The sequence below is a fragment of the Diceros bicornis genome, chromosome 1 (assembly GCF_020826845.1).
Source record: "Diceros bicornis minor isolate mBicDic1 chromosome 1, mDicBic1.mat.cur, whole genome shotgun sequence".
NCBI lineage: Eukaryota > Metazoa > Chordata > Mammalia > Perissodactyla > Rhinocerotidae > Diceros > Diceros bicornis.
The window spans coordinates 48,140,272-48,159,218 of NC_080740.1; the positions used below are offsets into that span (position 1 = coordinate 48,140,272).

General features: G+C 35.3%; 1 protein-coding gene across 1 annotated transcript in view; it reads left to right on the plus strand.

Moving 5' to 3' along the window:
* SLC12A2 (solute carrier family 12 member 2) overlaps positions 1-18,947 on the plus strand; it is a 108,790-nt gene that overhangs the window by 27,996 nt on the left and 61,847 nt on the right. Inside the window, exons 3-4 of the mRNA XM_058539790.1 lie at positions 517-592; positions 1,174-1,269. Coding sequence (XP_058395773.1) covers positions 517-592; positions 1,174-1,269 — 172 coding nt within the window. The remainder of the gene's footprint in view (positions 1-516; positions 593-1,173; positions 1,270-18,947) is intronic.

An 18,947-nucleotide genomic window follows, 5' to 3' on the forward strand; every position in this document is an offset into this window, starting at 1 on the left:
GTGTGAGCATAACAAATAAATTGGGGAAAATGTCTCACAGATAGTTTATATTTTTGAAAGATGTGTGAACAACTGTCATTTCGTGTTGACAAATATTATGTAATACTTAAAGCTGTTGTAGAAATCATGAAATCAGGATGTTATAAAATTATAAGCAAAAATTAAACTTACTTCTATTGATAAAGGGGAACATGAACTACGTTTTTTAAAACTGAAGTCTTAAAATATTTCTTGTACCTTTCTTGTTCCATTGCTTCTGGTGCTTCAGATAATTATGGAGGTGTGTGTGTATATGTACGTATACTCATATATTACATTATACTTAGCTCACATGTAAGATCTCATTAAGCTCTTTAAAAAAACTGTTAAAGAAAACGATGGGATAAGAGTTAGATTTAATACAACTTTCTGTAGTTTTAAATGTATGTTATCCTACTTTTGGCTAGTTTAGTATTTACTGCTGTATTATATTTGATCACTTTTCTTCATCTATGACAACCTCTTTTTCTTTCCTAGGTACGTTGTATGTTAAATATTTGGGGTGTGATGCTCTTCATTAGATTGTCATGGATTGTGGGTCAAGCTGGAATAGGTAAGTGAAATAAGATACTGCTTGATTCACTTGAGAATGAATAAGCAAAGTGCTGTGTGTGTATCTAGGCTCTGAATCTCGTAAAATTCAAGTAAATGGAATCATTCTAACCTGTATTCTCCTTTTTATCAGATTGTTGTTTTAATGTTACTTTTTTCATAATTCTGATTTGATTTTTCTAAAATGGGATAAAAATAAGGTAATTTATGGGGGCCAGCCTGGTGGCGTAGTGGTTAAGTTTGCATGCTCCACCTCAGCAGCCTGGGGTTCACAGGTTCGAATCCCAGGCATGGACTTACGCACTGCTCATCAAGCCATGCGGAGATGGTCTCCCACATACAAAATAGAGGAAGATGGGCACGGATGTTAGCTCAGGGCTAATCTTCCTCAGCAAAAAGAGGAAGATTGGCAAGGGATGTTAGCTCAGGGCCAGTCTTCCTCACCCAAAAAATAAATAAGTAAAAATAAGGTAATTTATAAGTTATAATGTAAATTCATTATACTCAGACTAACCAGTTCTAGATATGACATGTTTAAATAAGAGTATAAGTATTCTCAGTCTCTTTTCTTTTTCCCTGAAGGTCTTTCGGTCCTTGTAATAACAATGGCCACTGTTGTGACAACTATCACAGGATTGTCTACTTCAGCAATAGCTACTAATGGATTTGTACGAGGAGGTAAATTCAGTCTTTTCACGTCATTGTCATCGGATTACTTTTACTAAGTAAATTGAGATTTAAATCTTCTAATTATTTTTTGCCTTAAAAAAACAACATATCAGGTCTGCATAGGCAAGAAAGTTGCTACTAAGCACTTTCAAACTAGTACATTTGAATATTGTAAAATTTGTTATTGACCCATACACAAACATGTACGCTTTAAATTATTTACGGTGTTCAGTGTATTTAGTAGCAAGAATGGAGCTTCTAACTGGGTTTCTTCTCTACCAGGCTGCCCTTTATTACCTCCCCACAGGCTTCAGCTCTTGGATTATTAGCGTGTATCCTGCATTTGGTCAGTATTGTATAGGTGTAACCTCATTCCTCCCCATTGAGGGAAACTTCGAGTTCTTTCCCCATGATTTAACAGCTTGTGTGAGTTACACCTGGGACTCTGAATCCATACTGTCAACTCGAGCTCTCTTCTCTGGGTGCTCTGAGGCCTCTTTCTTGGAGTCCACAAGATCTGCCTTGTGAGATTTTACCCTCCCTGGGAAGAACACCCAGGAGGCCAGGAGCATGGCCTTCAGACCCCTGAGAACAAGAAGAGAATTCTATTCTCCACACCTAAGCTCATCATTCAGCTGGAGTGAGGAGAAGGTCCCTAGAAAAAGGAGAGAGAATGTATCCCAGCTCCTGTAAAGTCATCATAGCAGATCAACTGAGGAGAGAATCAGCCTGTTCCATCTGCCTCAACTATTCTGCGGATGGGTATTTGATATTATATGTACACAGTTGCTGCTTTATCTGCATCAGGTATTTGGAGAAAGAGAGAGAGAATCAGATTGAGCTTTTCACATTTCCCCATCGTCTTTGTATTTCTTATGTAGCAGAGGAGCGGAATCACTATGGCTCTGGGACAAGCTGGTAGTTCACATCAGCGTGACTATGACTATGCTGAGCATGCATCACTGCTGAAGTTTTATGTGTACATGAATCTACATGTAGATTGAGCTATATTGGGGTATAAGATGTGGATATGTCCAACAGAGTTAATCAAACAATACTGAGAGATTCTTTTTGGCTTCTTGTGGAGTGGGTGCCCCATGCTTCGTTTCTTTCTGCTACTATTGGGGAATGAAAGCGGAAGGAGAAATGGGCTGGGGTTTTAGGTATTTGAGGGGATCGACAAATCATCAAAAAATTTCTCCGTATCTTCAGCTCTTCAAGTCTAGGTTGTGAGCCGCAAGGGGAATGGGGCATGAAGCCCCTGGCAATATGAACCCCATACTGTTCTCCATGTGAATTCAAACTTACGGGAAGTATCGATTTGCCTGCATTGTGACTAAAAAGCCATTTCATCTTTCAATTCAATTCAGTAGTTTTCATATATATTCACAAATACATCTACCTCAGAGACTTGGTGTCTAGTCTTGTGTGCTGGGATACTAAGGAAGTATGAGAATATAGAGAGCGTGAAGATGTGTCCCAACAAATTACCGTATGTTGCAGTTTTGCCTGAGTTCCCTCAAGATGATAGTTGACAAAGGAAGAAACTATAGGAAAAAAACCATTGGATTATACAATTTGGAATTCTTCTATTAAATATTCATAAATGAGAAAGTAAATACATCCCCTGAAATAATGAAACCTATAGAAGGAAAAAGAGAAAGTCATTAATTTAAAGAATTGACCAAATAATTTGATGCTTTGCTAAAAGGCACTCATTTTTCACTTGTCAGTTGGTGACTTTGGAAACCTGGCTGATGCTTTATAAAATATAAATGAGCTGCATCATCGACAGTAAAGGTTTCCTGGAGATTCTTTCAATGAATGTAAGCCTCTTCTGTCTCCTCTGTCTGCTTTGTGGACTTAGAGACTCCTAATAGGATTTATTTTGGTTTCCTGAAAGAATAGTATTTTCTACATGGGAGAAAGTAGATAGAGATATGAAACTGGTGAGATTACATTGCACCCTGTATTCACAATTCTAAATGGAAAGTCTCACTATGATTCATATATTTTATCCCAAAAGTACATATTTCTTAGCTCTGTCCACAAAAGTCACCTGTAACAAATGACCGACCCAGTGGCGACAAGCACCCCTAGTGCCCACATTGTATATTTCCATTCAAAGGAACCAGGGAACCTTGGAGAAATGACGGATTCCAGATCTGGGCAGGAAATGTTCTAGAGAAGCCTAGGTATCTTTTCACATACGAAAGTAAAGAAGATAACAAAGGCTACTAGTTTCATGTCAAAGGACCCAGGAGCCAACTTGAAGAACCTAATGGTGACTTAAGTCTGGATAGTTTGAACAGCAATACTACTACGACTAATAATATCTGATTTGAATGAAAACATAATATATGATAAAATTCATAAGTGCACAGACACCACAAAAAAATCTCATTTTTCGTCTTTCAAGAATGCTAGAGAACTAACTTATTATGAAAATTGATAAATAAAGGGAAAGAATCTAGTGTTGAATCAAGCTTTCCTGATTGACAGTTTCCTTACCTGAACTCATTGTAACCAAGAAATTGATGACACTTTTTTCTTTAGGTGATTATTCTTCATAATAAGTGAAGAAGGAAAGAAAATTACAGTATTCCAACTTTGTAAACCCTTTACTCAAGAAGAATACCTGGGAAGTATTGTTTCCCAGCAAATTGAATCTGAATGGCATCATGCCTGTGGCTCCAGGAAGCATTTTCTTGAATATGCAGGGGAGAGAGGAACTTAGTAAATGGCACTATAGGATGATGACAGCAAATGCCAGACTGGGAATCTCTCTGAAACAAGGAATCTTTCTTATTCAACAAAATTTTCCAAAGAGCAAAAGAGAGAAGGAGTTATGGTTTAAAACAAACTTTAAAAGACTCAATTTGTAGGGTCTGAGTCTGTCATTCTTAATAGTAAATTACTTTATCTTTTAGTAGGGTGGGACCCAGAGTGCCTGGATTGGATCTCCTCTAGCCCAACCACTGAGGACTTGATTTTGACTACCTCCTTTGAAAGGGCTACATAGAGAGGAGAGTAATAGAGCTAGAACTGTCCGGAGGGTCAGGGTGCCAAAGGCTTAGATAGGGGAAATGGAGGGATACTATGGCGGTAGTGATGTCTGGAGACCCATCTTAATTTCCTGTGGACTGAAAGCTGATTATTAAGGGAATTAATAAGAAAATATTTTACCCAAAGTATTGCTTGAAAGCTATGGTTGCTCTGTTTAGTAATTTCAATTTGAAGAGCCCCCTTTTAAACTTGCATAGTTATCTTATTAATATAAAGAATTATTTTGAGGTATTTAATTTATTAATCTTGATTCTTGACTAAATTATAACATTTATATCTTATTAATATTGATTAATGTCATAGGCTCATTTTCTAAGGTATATGTTTTTGGCTCTGTGGAAGTGCGTGAAATGTGTACTTTTCCTAGTGCTGTGTGCTTTTTGCCATAGGAGAGATTTAATATTACTCAGTAACCATAACATTGGCTTTAACAGTACTTTTTAGAGATTAAACAGATACCAATCTAGAAAAGTGTAGTTGTTTTTTAATGTTAATTAACTGACAACTTGTAAACAAATGTAATGACGTCCAGTTGTGAAGTCTAGGATAAAAATAATATGGAAACATTCAGAGTTTCTGGAAAAAAAAAAGAGTCAAAACTTAGAAAATGAAAGATGCTGAGTTTCAGGCTGGGCTACATTTTGGTGATGTATTGAAAACTAGCAGCAGGTTAGAGAATCATCCTCTCAGTCCTCTTCCTCCACAGAGTAAGAACAGCGGTGCTGAGTACCTGATGCAGTTACCCCTTTACCTTCATCTCTGGCATCGTCCCTGCCCTGACAGACGCAGTCATGCTTTTCAGATTCTTGTAGCCTGGGAGGAGCCCAGAGCTCTTTCCTGTTCTGCACATCCTATCAGTGCTCTTGTGAGCTTGGACTTTACAGAATTTATTTGGACCACGTGCAACAAGTTCTGCAACTTAGAGGTACTAACCAGCAGCCAGTTTCACTCAGATCTGCTGTGAAATTCCTGGATTTTACAGAACAGAGTTCTTCTATCCTCAAATAATTAATCACAAATAATTAATCTGTGAGGATGGACTCAGCCACAGACAGCCTTTTATAAGATGAACATGTAAATTCTGGTTTTTGAATCATATTGTATTATATGAATGGAGCAATAGAAGGGAAAAATTCCTCAAGTACTTTTTGTTGTGGAGCATTAAATTAAAAGCAGAGGTCAGTACACTTTCAAATAAAAACCTAGATTACATCAAATTCCAGACAGGTAGTTATGAAAATCTAAAATCGATATAAACCTGCTTATTCCGTGACTAAAAGGAACTTTTATATAACTTGTATTTCAGTCAATCAACAGATCCTTGTTGAGCACTTTGTGACAGGCACCAGGTTTGTAACAATGGAAGTCAGACAAGATCCTACTATGTTCAGATCAGGTGGCAATTATTTTTTGAGATAACTGCTAGGCATGATACCATGGTCTTGACATACATTATCTGATTTCATGCAACATTGCTGATAGTCACGTTTATAATTTGTATGGATGATGAGCGCAACAATGAAACAATTATACTCATTTTTTTTCAATGAGATTTTATATAGATTCTACGGCTGAATCTTTTTTAAATGTCTGCAATATGTCAGAATTACCTTTGTATACTCATTTCTTTTTTCTTTCTCTGAAATAATTGACCTCCTTCCTTTTGTATGTAGGTAAAGCCAAACATTGGAAGTGAGGAAAAACTAATATTGTCACGTGTTATGACAGAAAATGCTTTCTGTGTTGGTAAAATCAGATTATCATTGATTGTTAAATTTTTTGTTTAGGCCGTTATGTAGCTAGATTAATTTCTATCATCACCAAGCAAGGAGTTGTAAGTTAGAACTCAGCTTCCTGGTTCTTCCCTTTTATTACTAATTTCTTTCAAATCGTAGGTTTTCAGATCAGTGAAATGTTTGAAAAAGCTGTAAAAAGCAGTTCTATAACACTTGTCTTATGAGGTTTTATTAGACCTAAACATAACATTGTGTTTTTAGTAAAGCACTAATTATATACCACAAGTAACTCAGATGTGAATCTGGCAAGTAATTGTAAATAATTTTTTACTTGGGTTTTCTCTTTGACTCATTTAGTGACCTTTCAATTTTGTCAGTCTTTAATAATTAAAAATGCTTTAACTTGGTTCCCAAAATTGTCTGCTGCAGAATTAGGGCTATATGTCTTTGCTCTTAGAGTTTGACTTATTCAGGTGATCAGTCACAATGATAATACAGTGCCCAATCCTGGTCTGAAGATTCCATGTTTGTCACTTTGCCTTTCCCTATTTGACTTAATAATGGCAAAGGAATAGAGGAAATTTGCCACATGTTAACAGGCAAACTCCTTATTGTGTTTTTTTGTAAACCAAGGTATTAGAATGTATTTTCTAGAACAGTAACCAAAGTGGATGTTGGATCCATTTGGATCCATTGTAACTGTATTGCATTCCCAAAGTTGTTCCTCAGAGTTTTACACAAGGTGGCACTGGATAAACTGTTTAGTGAGTGTACAGAAATAGGTGGTTTACTGCTCCAACAAATAAAGCATTCTGGTGTATTTGCTAATCATACCAGATGAACTCTGAACAGTAATTGCTAAATAGTTTTTTTTCCTCATTATAAGTTTATTATGTTTTTTTATCACCTTTTAATCAATATATCAACGAAACCTTTATTTTATAACATTGCTACAAATACCACAGAATACATAGATGATTCATATTATGTATATTTTATCATTTCATTCAAGGAAAATAAAAGGTGTCTGGACTCAAATTTTTCATCTTCCTCTTGTTTCGTGGGTAACAACTCCTTGAAGCTTTTTGTTAGTAGAAATCTTGAATCTTTTGATGATTGAATAATATTGAAACTTCTTAAGTAAAATGAAGACAAAATTGTCAGTAATACTATCAGTATACTATACGAACCAACAAGACCTGTGATTTTTCAAGCTTCCACTGTTTGTTCCTTTCTGTTACTTTTTCTCATTGTAAAAGTAATACATGTACATTGTGAAAAATTAAGTTTGAGTAGCTTAAGTATTAAAGACTTAAAAACCTTCACACTTCTGGGGCCGGCCCGGTGGCGCAAGCGGTTGGGTGCGCGCGCTCCGCTGCGGCGGCCCGGGGTTCGCTGGTTCGGAACCCCGGGCGCGCACCGACGCACTGCTTGGCAAGCCATGCTGTGGCGGCGTCCCATATAAAGTGGAGGAAGATGGGCACAGATGTTAGCCCAGGGCTGTCTTCCTCAGCAGAAAAAGAGGAGGATTGGCGGATGTTAGCACAGGGCTGATCTCCTCACAAAAAAAAAAAAAAAAAACCTTCACACTTCTACCCCCAGAAACAAAAAAAAACACTAATTAAACTAATTGTATGTTTCTCCAGATTTGTTTTTTGAGAAAGATTAGCTCTGAGCTAACATCCGTTGCCAATCTTCCTCTTTTTCTGTTTGAGGAAGATTAGCCTTGAGCTAATATCTGTGCCAATCTTCCTCTATTTTGTGGGTTGCTCCCACAGCCTGGCTTAACAAGTGGTATAGCTCTGTGCCCAGGATCTGAACCCACGAACCCGGGCTGCCGAAGCGGAACATGCACAACTTAACCGCTCAGCAGCAGGGCCAGCCCCTTTCATGTTTTATTAAGATATAATTTAGATGAAATGAAATTTGTGAGGGGCTAGCCCCATGGCTGAGTGGTTAAGTTGAGCACGCTCCGCTTTGGTGGCCCGGGTTCAGTTCCTAGGTGCGGACCTACACCACTTGTCGGCAGCCACGCTGTGGCGGCGACACACATACAAAATAGAGGAAGATTGGCACAGATGTTAGCTTGGGTGAATCTTCCTCAGCAAAAATAAATAAATAAAATTCATGTGTTTTTAGTGTACAGTTCTGCAAGTTTTGACAAATACAAGTAGTCACGTAACCACCGCCACCATAAATGAGACAGAACAGTTCCATCACATCAGAAAACTGCCCTGTGCCCCTTTGTAGTCAGTTCCTCTCCCCGCCCTCAGCTCCTATCAACCACTGATCTGTTTTCTATCCCTATAGTTTTGCCTCTTTAAGAATGCTGTACAATTGAAATGATATGATGTGTACTCTTCTGAATCTGGCTTCTTTCACTTAGCAGAATGCTTTTGAGAGTCACCCATGTTGTGTATATCACTAGATCATTCATTCCTTTTTGTTGCTGAGTAGTCCATTGTGTAGACATATCACAGCTTGTTTCTTCATTTCCTAGTTGAGGGATATTTGGATTGTTCCCAAAATTACAGTTGCTGTGAGTGTTAGCATAGAGGTTTTTGTGTGAACGTAGGTTTTCATATTATTCGGGTAAATGCCAAGGTATGGAGTTGCTGGCTCAAATAGTAAGTCCATGCTTAACTTTATAAGCAAGTGCCAAACTGTTTTCTAATGGCTGTATCAGTTTTGCATTTCAACCAACTGATGAGCATTCCAGTTGTTCCACTTCCGCACATCTGCATCCTCACTGGCACTTGGTACTGTCTTTTTTTTCTGTTTTACTATGTTGTAGTGGTATCTCATGGTAGGTTTCATTTGCACTTTTATAATGGCTAAAAATATTGGATATCTTATCATGTGCTATAAGTATCTACTCAAATCATTTGCTCATTTTTTTTGAGGGTTATTTTTGAGTTTATTGTGGTTTGTTGCTGTGTTGATTTTGAGATTCTTTATATATTTTGGATACTAATCCTTTATCAATATATGATTTGTAGTTATTTTCTCCTAGTATATGATTCGTATTTTTATTCCCTTAATGGTGTCATTTGAAGAGCAGTTTTTAGTTTTGATTACGTCCAATTTGTCTTTTGCTAAGAAATCTTTGCCTAGCCAAAGGTCTCAAAGAAATTTCTTCTATGTTTTCTTCTAGGAATGTTTTAACTTCAGGCTTTTAGTTAGAGCCATCATTCATTTTTAGTTAACTTTAGTATATGCTACAAAATATGAATCAGTGTTCATATAGGTGAGTTATTCCAGCACCATGTTTTACATCATTTGTTGAAAAGATTATTCCTTCTCTATTTAATTGCCTCTGCACTTTTGTCAAAAATTAATTAACCCTAGCTAACCAACTACCCAAAGCCATCTATAGAGTCAGTGCAATCCCTATCAAAATTCCAATGGCATTTTTCACGGAAATAGAAAAAATTATCCTAAAATTCATATGGAACCACAAAAGACTGCAAGTTGTCGAAGCAATCTTGAGAAAGAAGAAAGCTGGAGGCATCACACTTCCTGATTTCAAACTATATTACAAAGCTATATTAATCAAAACAGCATGGTACTGGCACAAAAACAGACACATAGACCAGTGGAATAGAGTCAAGAGCCCAGAAATAAACCCACACGTATATGGTCAACTAATATTTGACAAGGGAGCCAAGAATACTCAGTAGGATAAGGATAGTCTCTTCAGTAAATGGTGCTGGGAAAACTGGATATTGACATGCAAAAGAATGAAATTGGATCCCTGTTTTATACCACTCATCAAAATGTATAAGGACTTAAATATAAGACTTGAAATGGTAAAACTCCTAGAAGAAAACATAGGGAAAAAGCTCCTTGACATAGGTGTTGGCAGTGATTTTTTTGGATATGACAGCAAAATCACGAGAACAAAAGCAAAAATCAACAAATGGGAGTATATTAAAAAAAAAAGCTTCTGCACAGCAAACGAGGCAATAAAATGAAAAGACAACCTACAGAATGGAAGAAAATATTTGCAAACCATGTATCTGATAAGAGGTTAATATTCAAAATAGGTAAGGAACTCATACAACTCAATAGCAAAAAAACCAATCTGATTTAAAAATGGGCAAAGGACCTGAATAGACATTTTTCTAAAGAAGACAACTAGTTCATGAAAAGATGCTCAATATCACTAATCATTAGGGAAATGCAAATCAAAACCACAATGAGTTATTATTACTTCATACCTGTTAGAATGGCAATTATTTTTATTTTTATTTTTTTTGTGAGGAAGATTAGCCCTGAGCTAACATCCATGCCAATCCTTCTCTTTTTGCTGAGGAAGACCAGCTCTGACCTAACATCTATTGCCAATCCTCCTCCTTTTTTTTCCCCCAAAGCCCCAGTAGATAGTTGTATGTCAGTTGCACATCCTTCTAGTTGCTGTATGTGGGACTCGGCCTCAGCATGGCCGGGGAAGTGGTGCGTCGGTGCATGCCTGGGATCTGAACCCGTGTTGCCAGTATCGGAGCGCGCGCACTTAACCGCTAAGCCATGGGGCCGGCCAAGAATGGCTATTATTAAAAAGACAAGAGATAATAAATGCTGATGAGGATGTGGAGAAAAGGGAACTCTTGTGTACTGTTGGGAATTGGTACAGTCACTGTAGGAAACAGTATGAAGTTCGTCAAAAGATTAAAAATAGAACTACCATATGATGCAGCAATACCACTTCTGGGTATTTATCCAGAGGAAATGAAGGAACTATTATGTAGAGATGTTTACACCCTCACGTTCATTGCGGCGTTATTCACAACAGCCAAGACGTGGGAATAACCTTAGTGTTCGTTGATGGATGAATGGATAAGGAAAATGTGGTGTGTACACACACACACACACACACACACACGCACATAGGAATATTATTCGGCCATAAGAAAAGGATATCTTGCCGTTTGCGATAACATGGGTGAACCTTGAGGGCATTATGCTAAGTGAAATAAATCAGAGGACAAAAACCATATGACCTCACTTAGATGTGGAATCTAAAAAAGCCAAACTCATAGAAACAGAGAGTAAAAAAAGTGGTTGCCAGGGTCTGGGGTGTGGGAGAAATGAGGAGATGTTGGTCAAAGGGTACAAACTTCCAGTTACAAGAGGAATAAGTTCTGGGGATCTAATGTACAGCATGGAGACTATAGTTAACATGTATACTTGAAAGTTGCTAAGAGAGTAGATCTTAAATGTTCTTACCATGACAAGAACAACAACAAAAAAATGGAAATTATGTGAGGTGAAGAGTATGTTAACTAACATTATTTTGGTAAACATTTCATAATATATACACGTATCAAATCATCACATTCTACATCTTAAATGTACACAATGTTATATGTCAATTATATCTCAGTAAACCTGGAAGAAAAATTAACTGACCTTACATGTGTGGGTCAATTTCTAGACTCTATGCTGGTCCATTATCTATAGGTCTGTCCTTAATCTAATACCATACCATCCTGGTACTATAACTTTATAGTAATTTTTGAAATTGGATAGTGTGACTCCTCCAACTTTGTTCTTATTCAAAATTCTTTTGGCTAGTCTAGGGGTTTGCTTTTTCATATAAATTTTGGAGTTGCCTTGTCAATTTCTATGAAATATTCTCCTGGCATTTTGATTGCAATTGTGTTGAATCTAGAGATCAATTTGGGGAGAATTAACATCTTAACTATATTAAGTCTTCCACTTCAAAAACATGGCATATCTCTCTATTTAGTTCTTTTTTTTAAGTTGTCAGTACACAGATCTTATAGGTATTTTTTAGATTTATACTTAAGTATTTCCTTTTTTTTTTGGTGCTATTGTAAGGTTACTTTTTAAAATATCAATTTTTAATTGTTCATTGCTAGTATATGGAAATATGATGGATTTTTATGTATTTACCTTGTAACATGTCTGTATTAGGGTTCTCCAGAGAAACAGAACCAGTAGGTGGGGTGTGTGTGTGTGTCTGTATACATATATGTAAAGATTTATTTGAACCAGTTGACTCATGCAATTACAGAGGCTGGGAAGTCCAAAATCTGCAGGGTGGGCCAGCAGTTTGGAGACTCAGAGAAGAGCTGATGCTGCAGTTCAAGTCTGAAGGCTGTCTGCTACAGCATTCCCTCTTGCTAGGGCGAGGTCTGTCTTTGTTCTGTTCGTGCCTTCAGCTGATTGAAGGAGGCACACCCACAATACGGAGGGCAATCTGCTTTACTCCAAGTCCACCAATTTAAATGTAAATCTCATCCAAAACACCCTTACAGAAACATCCAGAATAGTGTTTGACCGCATATCTGGGTACTGGAGCCCAGCCAAGTTGACACATAAAATTAACCATCACACTGTAACTTTGCTAAACTAACTTTAAAACTGGAGTCCATTGCTCTACAGATTTTGTTTGATTTTACTTGTGTTTATTTTTCTATCGCATAGTTTGTATTTTAAATTAAACTACCTTCAGGCTACTCTTGGAAGGAAATTCACTTTGGTAGAATATGTATGGTAAAAGTTGATTTTGTTCAGAGTTTCTTACCCATACCTGAGGTACCGAAGATGTCCTGGGCTGCATGTTTGCTGTGATTTTTCAACATGATATCAGACACTAAGATTGCTTGTCCAATTTTTGTCTAAGAATGAGCAGTGGTTACAATAAATGAAGATGAAATAGCCCAAAAGAAATTAACTTGGACTTGAACAAGTTTGATAGTGTTTTTAAAAATTCAAATATTTTTCACATTAATATAAAACATTTAATTCACCTTAGTAGATAAATTGAGCCGTGTGTGGGGTTTTGTTTCAGTTTTATTAAGATATAATTGACATACAGCACTGTATAAGTTTAAGGTATATAGCATAATGACTCGTCTTATGTATATTGTGAAGTGATTACCACAATAAGTTTAGTTAACATCCATTGTCTCCTACAGATACAAAAAAAAGGAGAAAAAAATGTTTTTTTCCTTGTGATGAGAACTTTTAAGAGCCATGTGTAGTTTAAGAAATGTCTGTTTCGTGGCATCGTTATTAGCCAAACATCCAGAGTGCCTGGTCAAAAGATAATAAATACTGCTCCTACCTTCCTGCCTGTAGTTTTTTTTGTCTTTGTGTATATTATTTTGAAGATGCTGTTTAATATGAGTTCAAGTCAGTTGTTCTGAGTGTTCATAATAGCTGGATCTGATAATGCCTGTTTCCACAAATCTTCCCTTGAAGTCTAATATACGTGAGCATTTTTTGCTATCTCATTTTGACTAGGGTACAATTTTTATTTCTTTTTTTAATTAATTAATTAATTAACTTAGCGTGTGTGTGTGTGTGTGTGTGTGTGTGTAAGATCAGCCCTGAGCTAACATCCTTGCCAATCCTCCTCTTTTTGCTGAGGAAGACTGGCCCTGAGCTAATATCCGTGCCCATCTTCCTCCACTTCATACGGGACGCCGCCACAGCACGGCCTGACAAGCGGTGTGTCGGTGCGTGCCTGGGATCTGAATCAGGCCGCCAGCAGCGGAGCGCGGGCACTTAACCGCTATACCGCGGGGCTGGCCCCTAGGGTACAATTTTTAAAATGCTGGTTGTTGGCAATAGGTTTATAGCTTATTAAATTGTATTGAAGTAAAATTCACATGTAGAGAAATGCGCAGATTTTAAGTTTACAGTTCTTTGCGTTTTGATAAGCATATGAACCTGTATAATGTCTAGCTCACTCAAAATACAGAATATTTCCATCACATTGGACAGTTCCTTTGCAATCAGTCCCTCACCTCTAGCCCAGGCTGGAATTATACAGAAGGTATGCTTTTTGTGTCTCATCTCTTTCAATATTATGTTTTTGGAATTCATTCATGTTCCATATGTTTCATTTTTATTACTGTGTAGTATTCTATTTTCTGACTATACAACTGTAATAACAATAAACTATTTACTGTCTATTTATGGACATTTGAATTATTTTTAGTATGTAGCTATTAAGAATAAGCTGATAGGAACATTCTTTTATAAGTCTTTGTGGTTTTGTATGTTTTTATTCATTTTTGGAAAATACCTAGGAATGGACTTGTTGATTCATGGGGTGAGTATTTGTTTCATTTATAAGAAATTACTGAATGGTTTTCTAAAGTGGCTGTACCATTTTATACTTTCATCAGCAAAGAGACTTTCAGTTTTTCCACATTCTTGCCAAAACTTGTTATATCTCTCTAATTATAGCTATTCTTGTGGATATTTAATAATGTCTTACCGTTATTGCGTTTCCTTGATGATTAATGACGACGAGCATCTTTTCATGTGCGTATGACCACTTGTGATCTTCTTTTGTAAAGTATTCAAATCTTTGGCCAGTGTTTAAATTGGGCTATCTTTTTGTTATTGATTTGTGGGAGTCTTTTTTTCTATATTCTGAATACAAGTCGTATATCTAACATGTATTATGTGTATTTTTTCACAGTTTGTGACTTGCCTCATCATTTTTTCATTTTCTAAGTCGTATCTTCTGAAGAGCAGAAATTTGCCATTTTGATGAAGTCCAAATTCTTGTGTTTTCTTTTATGGCTAGTGCTTTTATTTTTCTGTCTTGAAAGCTTTGCTTATCTCAATGTCATGAAGATATTCTCCTGTTTTCATCTAGAATCTTTGTAGTTTTAGTTTTTAGATTGTTTAACTGTGAACAATCTCATATTAATTTTTGCATATTATGTAAGACAGAGATTGTGATTCTCTCTCCTCCCTACGCCTCATCCCCCCGTAGAGCTAACCACTCCTTCCAGCACCATTTATTGAAATGACTATCTATTCCCTATTGAATTATTTTTGGTACCGTTGTTGAAAAACAATTGTCTGGAATGTATGCTGTTCCATTGATCTGTTTCTTTCGTCTCTTATGCCAATTATGTCAATACTACACTGTCTTGATGCTTAGCTTTATTTAACTCCTAATACTTCCAACTTTGTTCTTTGTCAAAATTGTTTTGGCTCTTCTCAGTCCTTTGCATTTCCATATAAATTTTTAAATTAGCTGTAGCAATTTCTGCCAAAAAAACAAAACAAAACCGAAACCAAAAACCTTGCTGGGGCTTTGGGATTTCAGTCTTAAAAAATCCATTTGGGAAAAATGATCATAATAAAAATATTGAATCTTCCAGTCTATGAACATAGTATATCTCTCCATTTATTTAGATCTTCTTTTGTTTCTCTTTGCAATATTTTGTATTTTTCAGTATAGAGGTCTGGCATATATTTTGTTAAATTATCCCTAAGTATTTCACGTGTTTCTTGTTGTAAATGGTATGTAAATTTTATTTTCCAATTTTTTTGTTGCCTGTATGTAGAAATACAGTAGACTTTTGTATCTTGGCCTTCTATTGTGTGACCTTGGTAAAGATAAATAGTCATGTCGTCTGTGAATAGAGATGGTTTATACTCTTTCTTTCCAATCTTTAGGATTTTCTCTTTTTTTTTCTTTAATCTCTTGAATTAGCTGGGACCTCCAGTACAATGGTGAACAAAAGTGGTAAGAATAAACATCATTGCCTTGTTCCCAGTCTTAGGGAGAATGAGTTCAATATATGTCTATTAAGTAAGATATCAACTGTGGGGTTTTTGAGGTTGTCATTTGTTAGATTGAGACAGTTCTGTTTCTAACTTGCTGAGAATATTTATCATGAAAGGATGTTGAATTTTGTCATGCTTTTTCTATATCTGTTGAATTGGTTACGTGGTTTTCCTCCCTGATTCTGTTATTATCACAGATTATCTATGATTTTTTGAATCTTAAAACAGCCTGGCATTTGTGGGATAAAAACTCCGCTTGGTCAAAGATATCATGCATTCTGCTGCATTTTACTTGTTAATATTTTGTTAAGGATTTTGCATCTGTGATCATGAGTATTTGTCTGAAATTTTCTTTTTTATAATAACTTTTGTCAGGTTTTGGTGTCAGGATTATGTTTATCTCATACCAAGGGACGTTGGCCAGCATTTCTTCTTCTTCTGTTTTCTGAAGGAATTTGTGTAAAATTATCTTATTTCTTCCTTACCAGGGAAGCTGTCTGGGCATATAGTTTGTGTGTGTGTGTGTGTGTGTGTGTGTGTGTGTGTGTAGGTTTGTATTATAAATTTAATTTCTTTGATAGCTGTAGGATTTTTTCAATTTCCTATTCTTGTCAGTTCTGGCAAGTTTTGTTTTTCAAGAAATTTGTCCATTTCATCTAAGTTGCGTATTCCTTGCAATAAATTTATTTAATATATTGTCTTTTTAACCTTTTAATGGCTATGGCATTTATAGTGCTATGTCCCTGCTTTCATTCCTGATTCAGCTAATTTGGGTTTTCTTTCTTTTTCTTTTTTGTTCGTGTCTAGCTCATTGTTTATCAGTTTTATTAATGTTTTTAAAAATGACTTTTGGCCTTATTGATTCTTCTTTATTCTTTTCTGTATCAGTGGTTTTTACTCTTTATTACTTATTTTCTCCTTTAGATTTTATTTACTCTTTTTTCTACTTTCTTAAGGTAGAAGCTTAGATCATTGGTTTTGTCTTGTTTTTTTTTAGTATAAGCATATGCAACTATAAATTTCCCTGTAATTCCTGCTTTGAGTAAATCCCATTAGTTTTGATATGTTGTATTTTCATTCTTATTCAACTCAAAATACTTTTAAATTTCTCTTGTGGTTTATTCTTTAACCAATGAGTTACTTTAAAGTGTATTGCATAGTTTACAAGTATTTAGAAATCTTCCCTACATTTAATTTAAAATTCTTTGTGGTCGGTAATATTCACTGTTTCATTTCAGCTCTTTGAAATTTATTGAGACTTATTCTATGGCCAATAATCTGTTTTTATCTTAGGTTCTTGAATAACCTAGTCAGAGTTTTGGTTACTGATGAGGGATTTAGTGAGAGCAACAGGGACGTATATCTTCAAATCAATATGTTATATAATATATGTAGTATTGTTATGCTTAGTGTCTCTGGTATCTGACTCATTTGTGTCCTCTACACTCAAGAGTTAGTATATTTTATGGCAACATTATGAGATCCCATGAGGATCTTTTTTTCCATTTGACTTCTGTGTTTGCTTGAGCAGTAGATTTTTTTTGAAACAAATTAGTTATTTTTTTGTTTTCTGTTGATGCCTTTTAATCGATCATAATTCTTTATCATGCTATTCAGCATTTTCAGTGGTAGCAAAAATCCTAATTTCATCATACACGTTGTACCGGGTAAGCACTTGCGTCAGGGAGACCTGAGTTTAAGCCCAGTTCTTCCCTTACAACTTGTGTGACTTTGGTCGAGTTACTCAACCTCGCTAAGCCTTAATTTTAATTTTCATATATGTAAAATGGGAATGACAATAGTACTTTGCTAGAATTAAGTAAAATGTGTAATTTAACAAAATAAAAATTTTAGTTTAAGATATACCTACTCTATGCTGATTAGTAAAAATACCAGTCTTCGAGAGTACTAAATCTTTAATAGTATCCATTCTGATATTAAGGGGAAAAAAAAAGGAAGAAAGCTGTTCTTAAAACTGGGAGTAAGCGGGAGTGGAAGTGAGAAGAAATAGAGCAGAGGACTTTGCTTTTTCATCAGGAATAAAAGCATAGGAAGATAAGCAGATGCCTTTATATTCTTTATTAGCCATGTGTCACTTTTTATTTCCTTGAAAAAAATACAAATCTTTTAAAAAGTAATGAAACTGAGTTTTAGGTTTTAAGTTTTAGGTATCCCAATTTGTAGAAGGTTTTAAAATCGTGTTGAAATGGCAGAATTTGCCTACTTTTATTCATCATTCTCAAGGTGAATTTCCCCTTCCCGTTATCTTTCCCCGTGTTAAATGCATCTTCACATATATTTTTCTTTTCTTCTTAGTAATAGAAAGACTTGAAATTTCATAAAATCAAAACTTTAAACCACATAACAAATGAATTCCTTGCTTCTATAGGTCCTTTTGGTGATGTTTCTCATTCTAAACTTTATATTGTCAACTGTTAAAACACATAAGTGGTTGACTAACATCAATCTTTCATTGTGACTTAATCTTCTCATCTATAAAATCAGGGTAGATAATACTTGTCTTAATTCATTGTTGGTATTGGGATTAAATGGAATAATTTATGTCAGTTTTGAAAACGTGTTAAATATAGGCTATGATAATTATAGTATTCCAGGGATTTTCCTTGTGATTAATTATAATGTGATTTAATGTCTTCAGAACTTACTCTAAGATCTTTATTTGACACAAAAAACTGTCATTATATAAGTCCATTAGGATTTTTAGTGTTGAAAAATATTTCTGGAAAAATTTGAAGTCATTTCGTCTCATAAAAAAACAAGACATACTAAATCTTCAGGAAGCATTTTTTTTCTTCAGAATTTCCAAGATGATAAAAATTATTAATTGGTAAAATGAATAACTAAGGAAGTTTTAGGTGGATGGGTTTAAAGTATAGACTATTTTGAGAGACTTGATAGAATTAACTACAAAACCTATTAGAGGTATTTCCAAAATGAAGTTTATATATTTAGTACTTTCTCAAACTATAGAATTTTTTGTTGCATTTGTTTTCATTATACTGGGAGAACAGTAGAAATATTCAGATGTTAAATGACATTTCATTATATGGTCTTAAGTATGAAATATTTCATCAGTATCTAGAAAAATGTATATAACTTAATGTAACTTAAGTAAAACTAAGTTTTGATTATGACCTAGAGGCCAAGAATAAATCAGAATTTTAGAAGACTCTTAGAGACTTCAGCTAAGCATTAGATTGATTCAAAAATCATAATACTGATTTATTTTTTAAGTTAGAATACGTGCTTCATGAAGCTCATTTAATGTCTTTGTTTACTCTGCTATTTAGGCAGGATTTA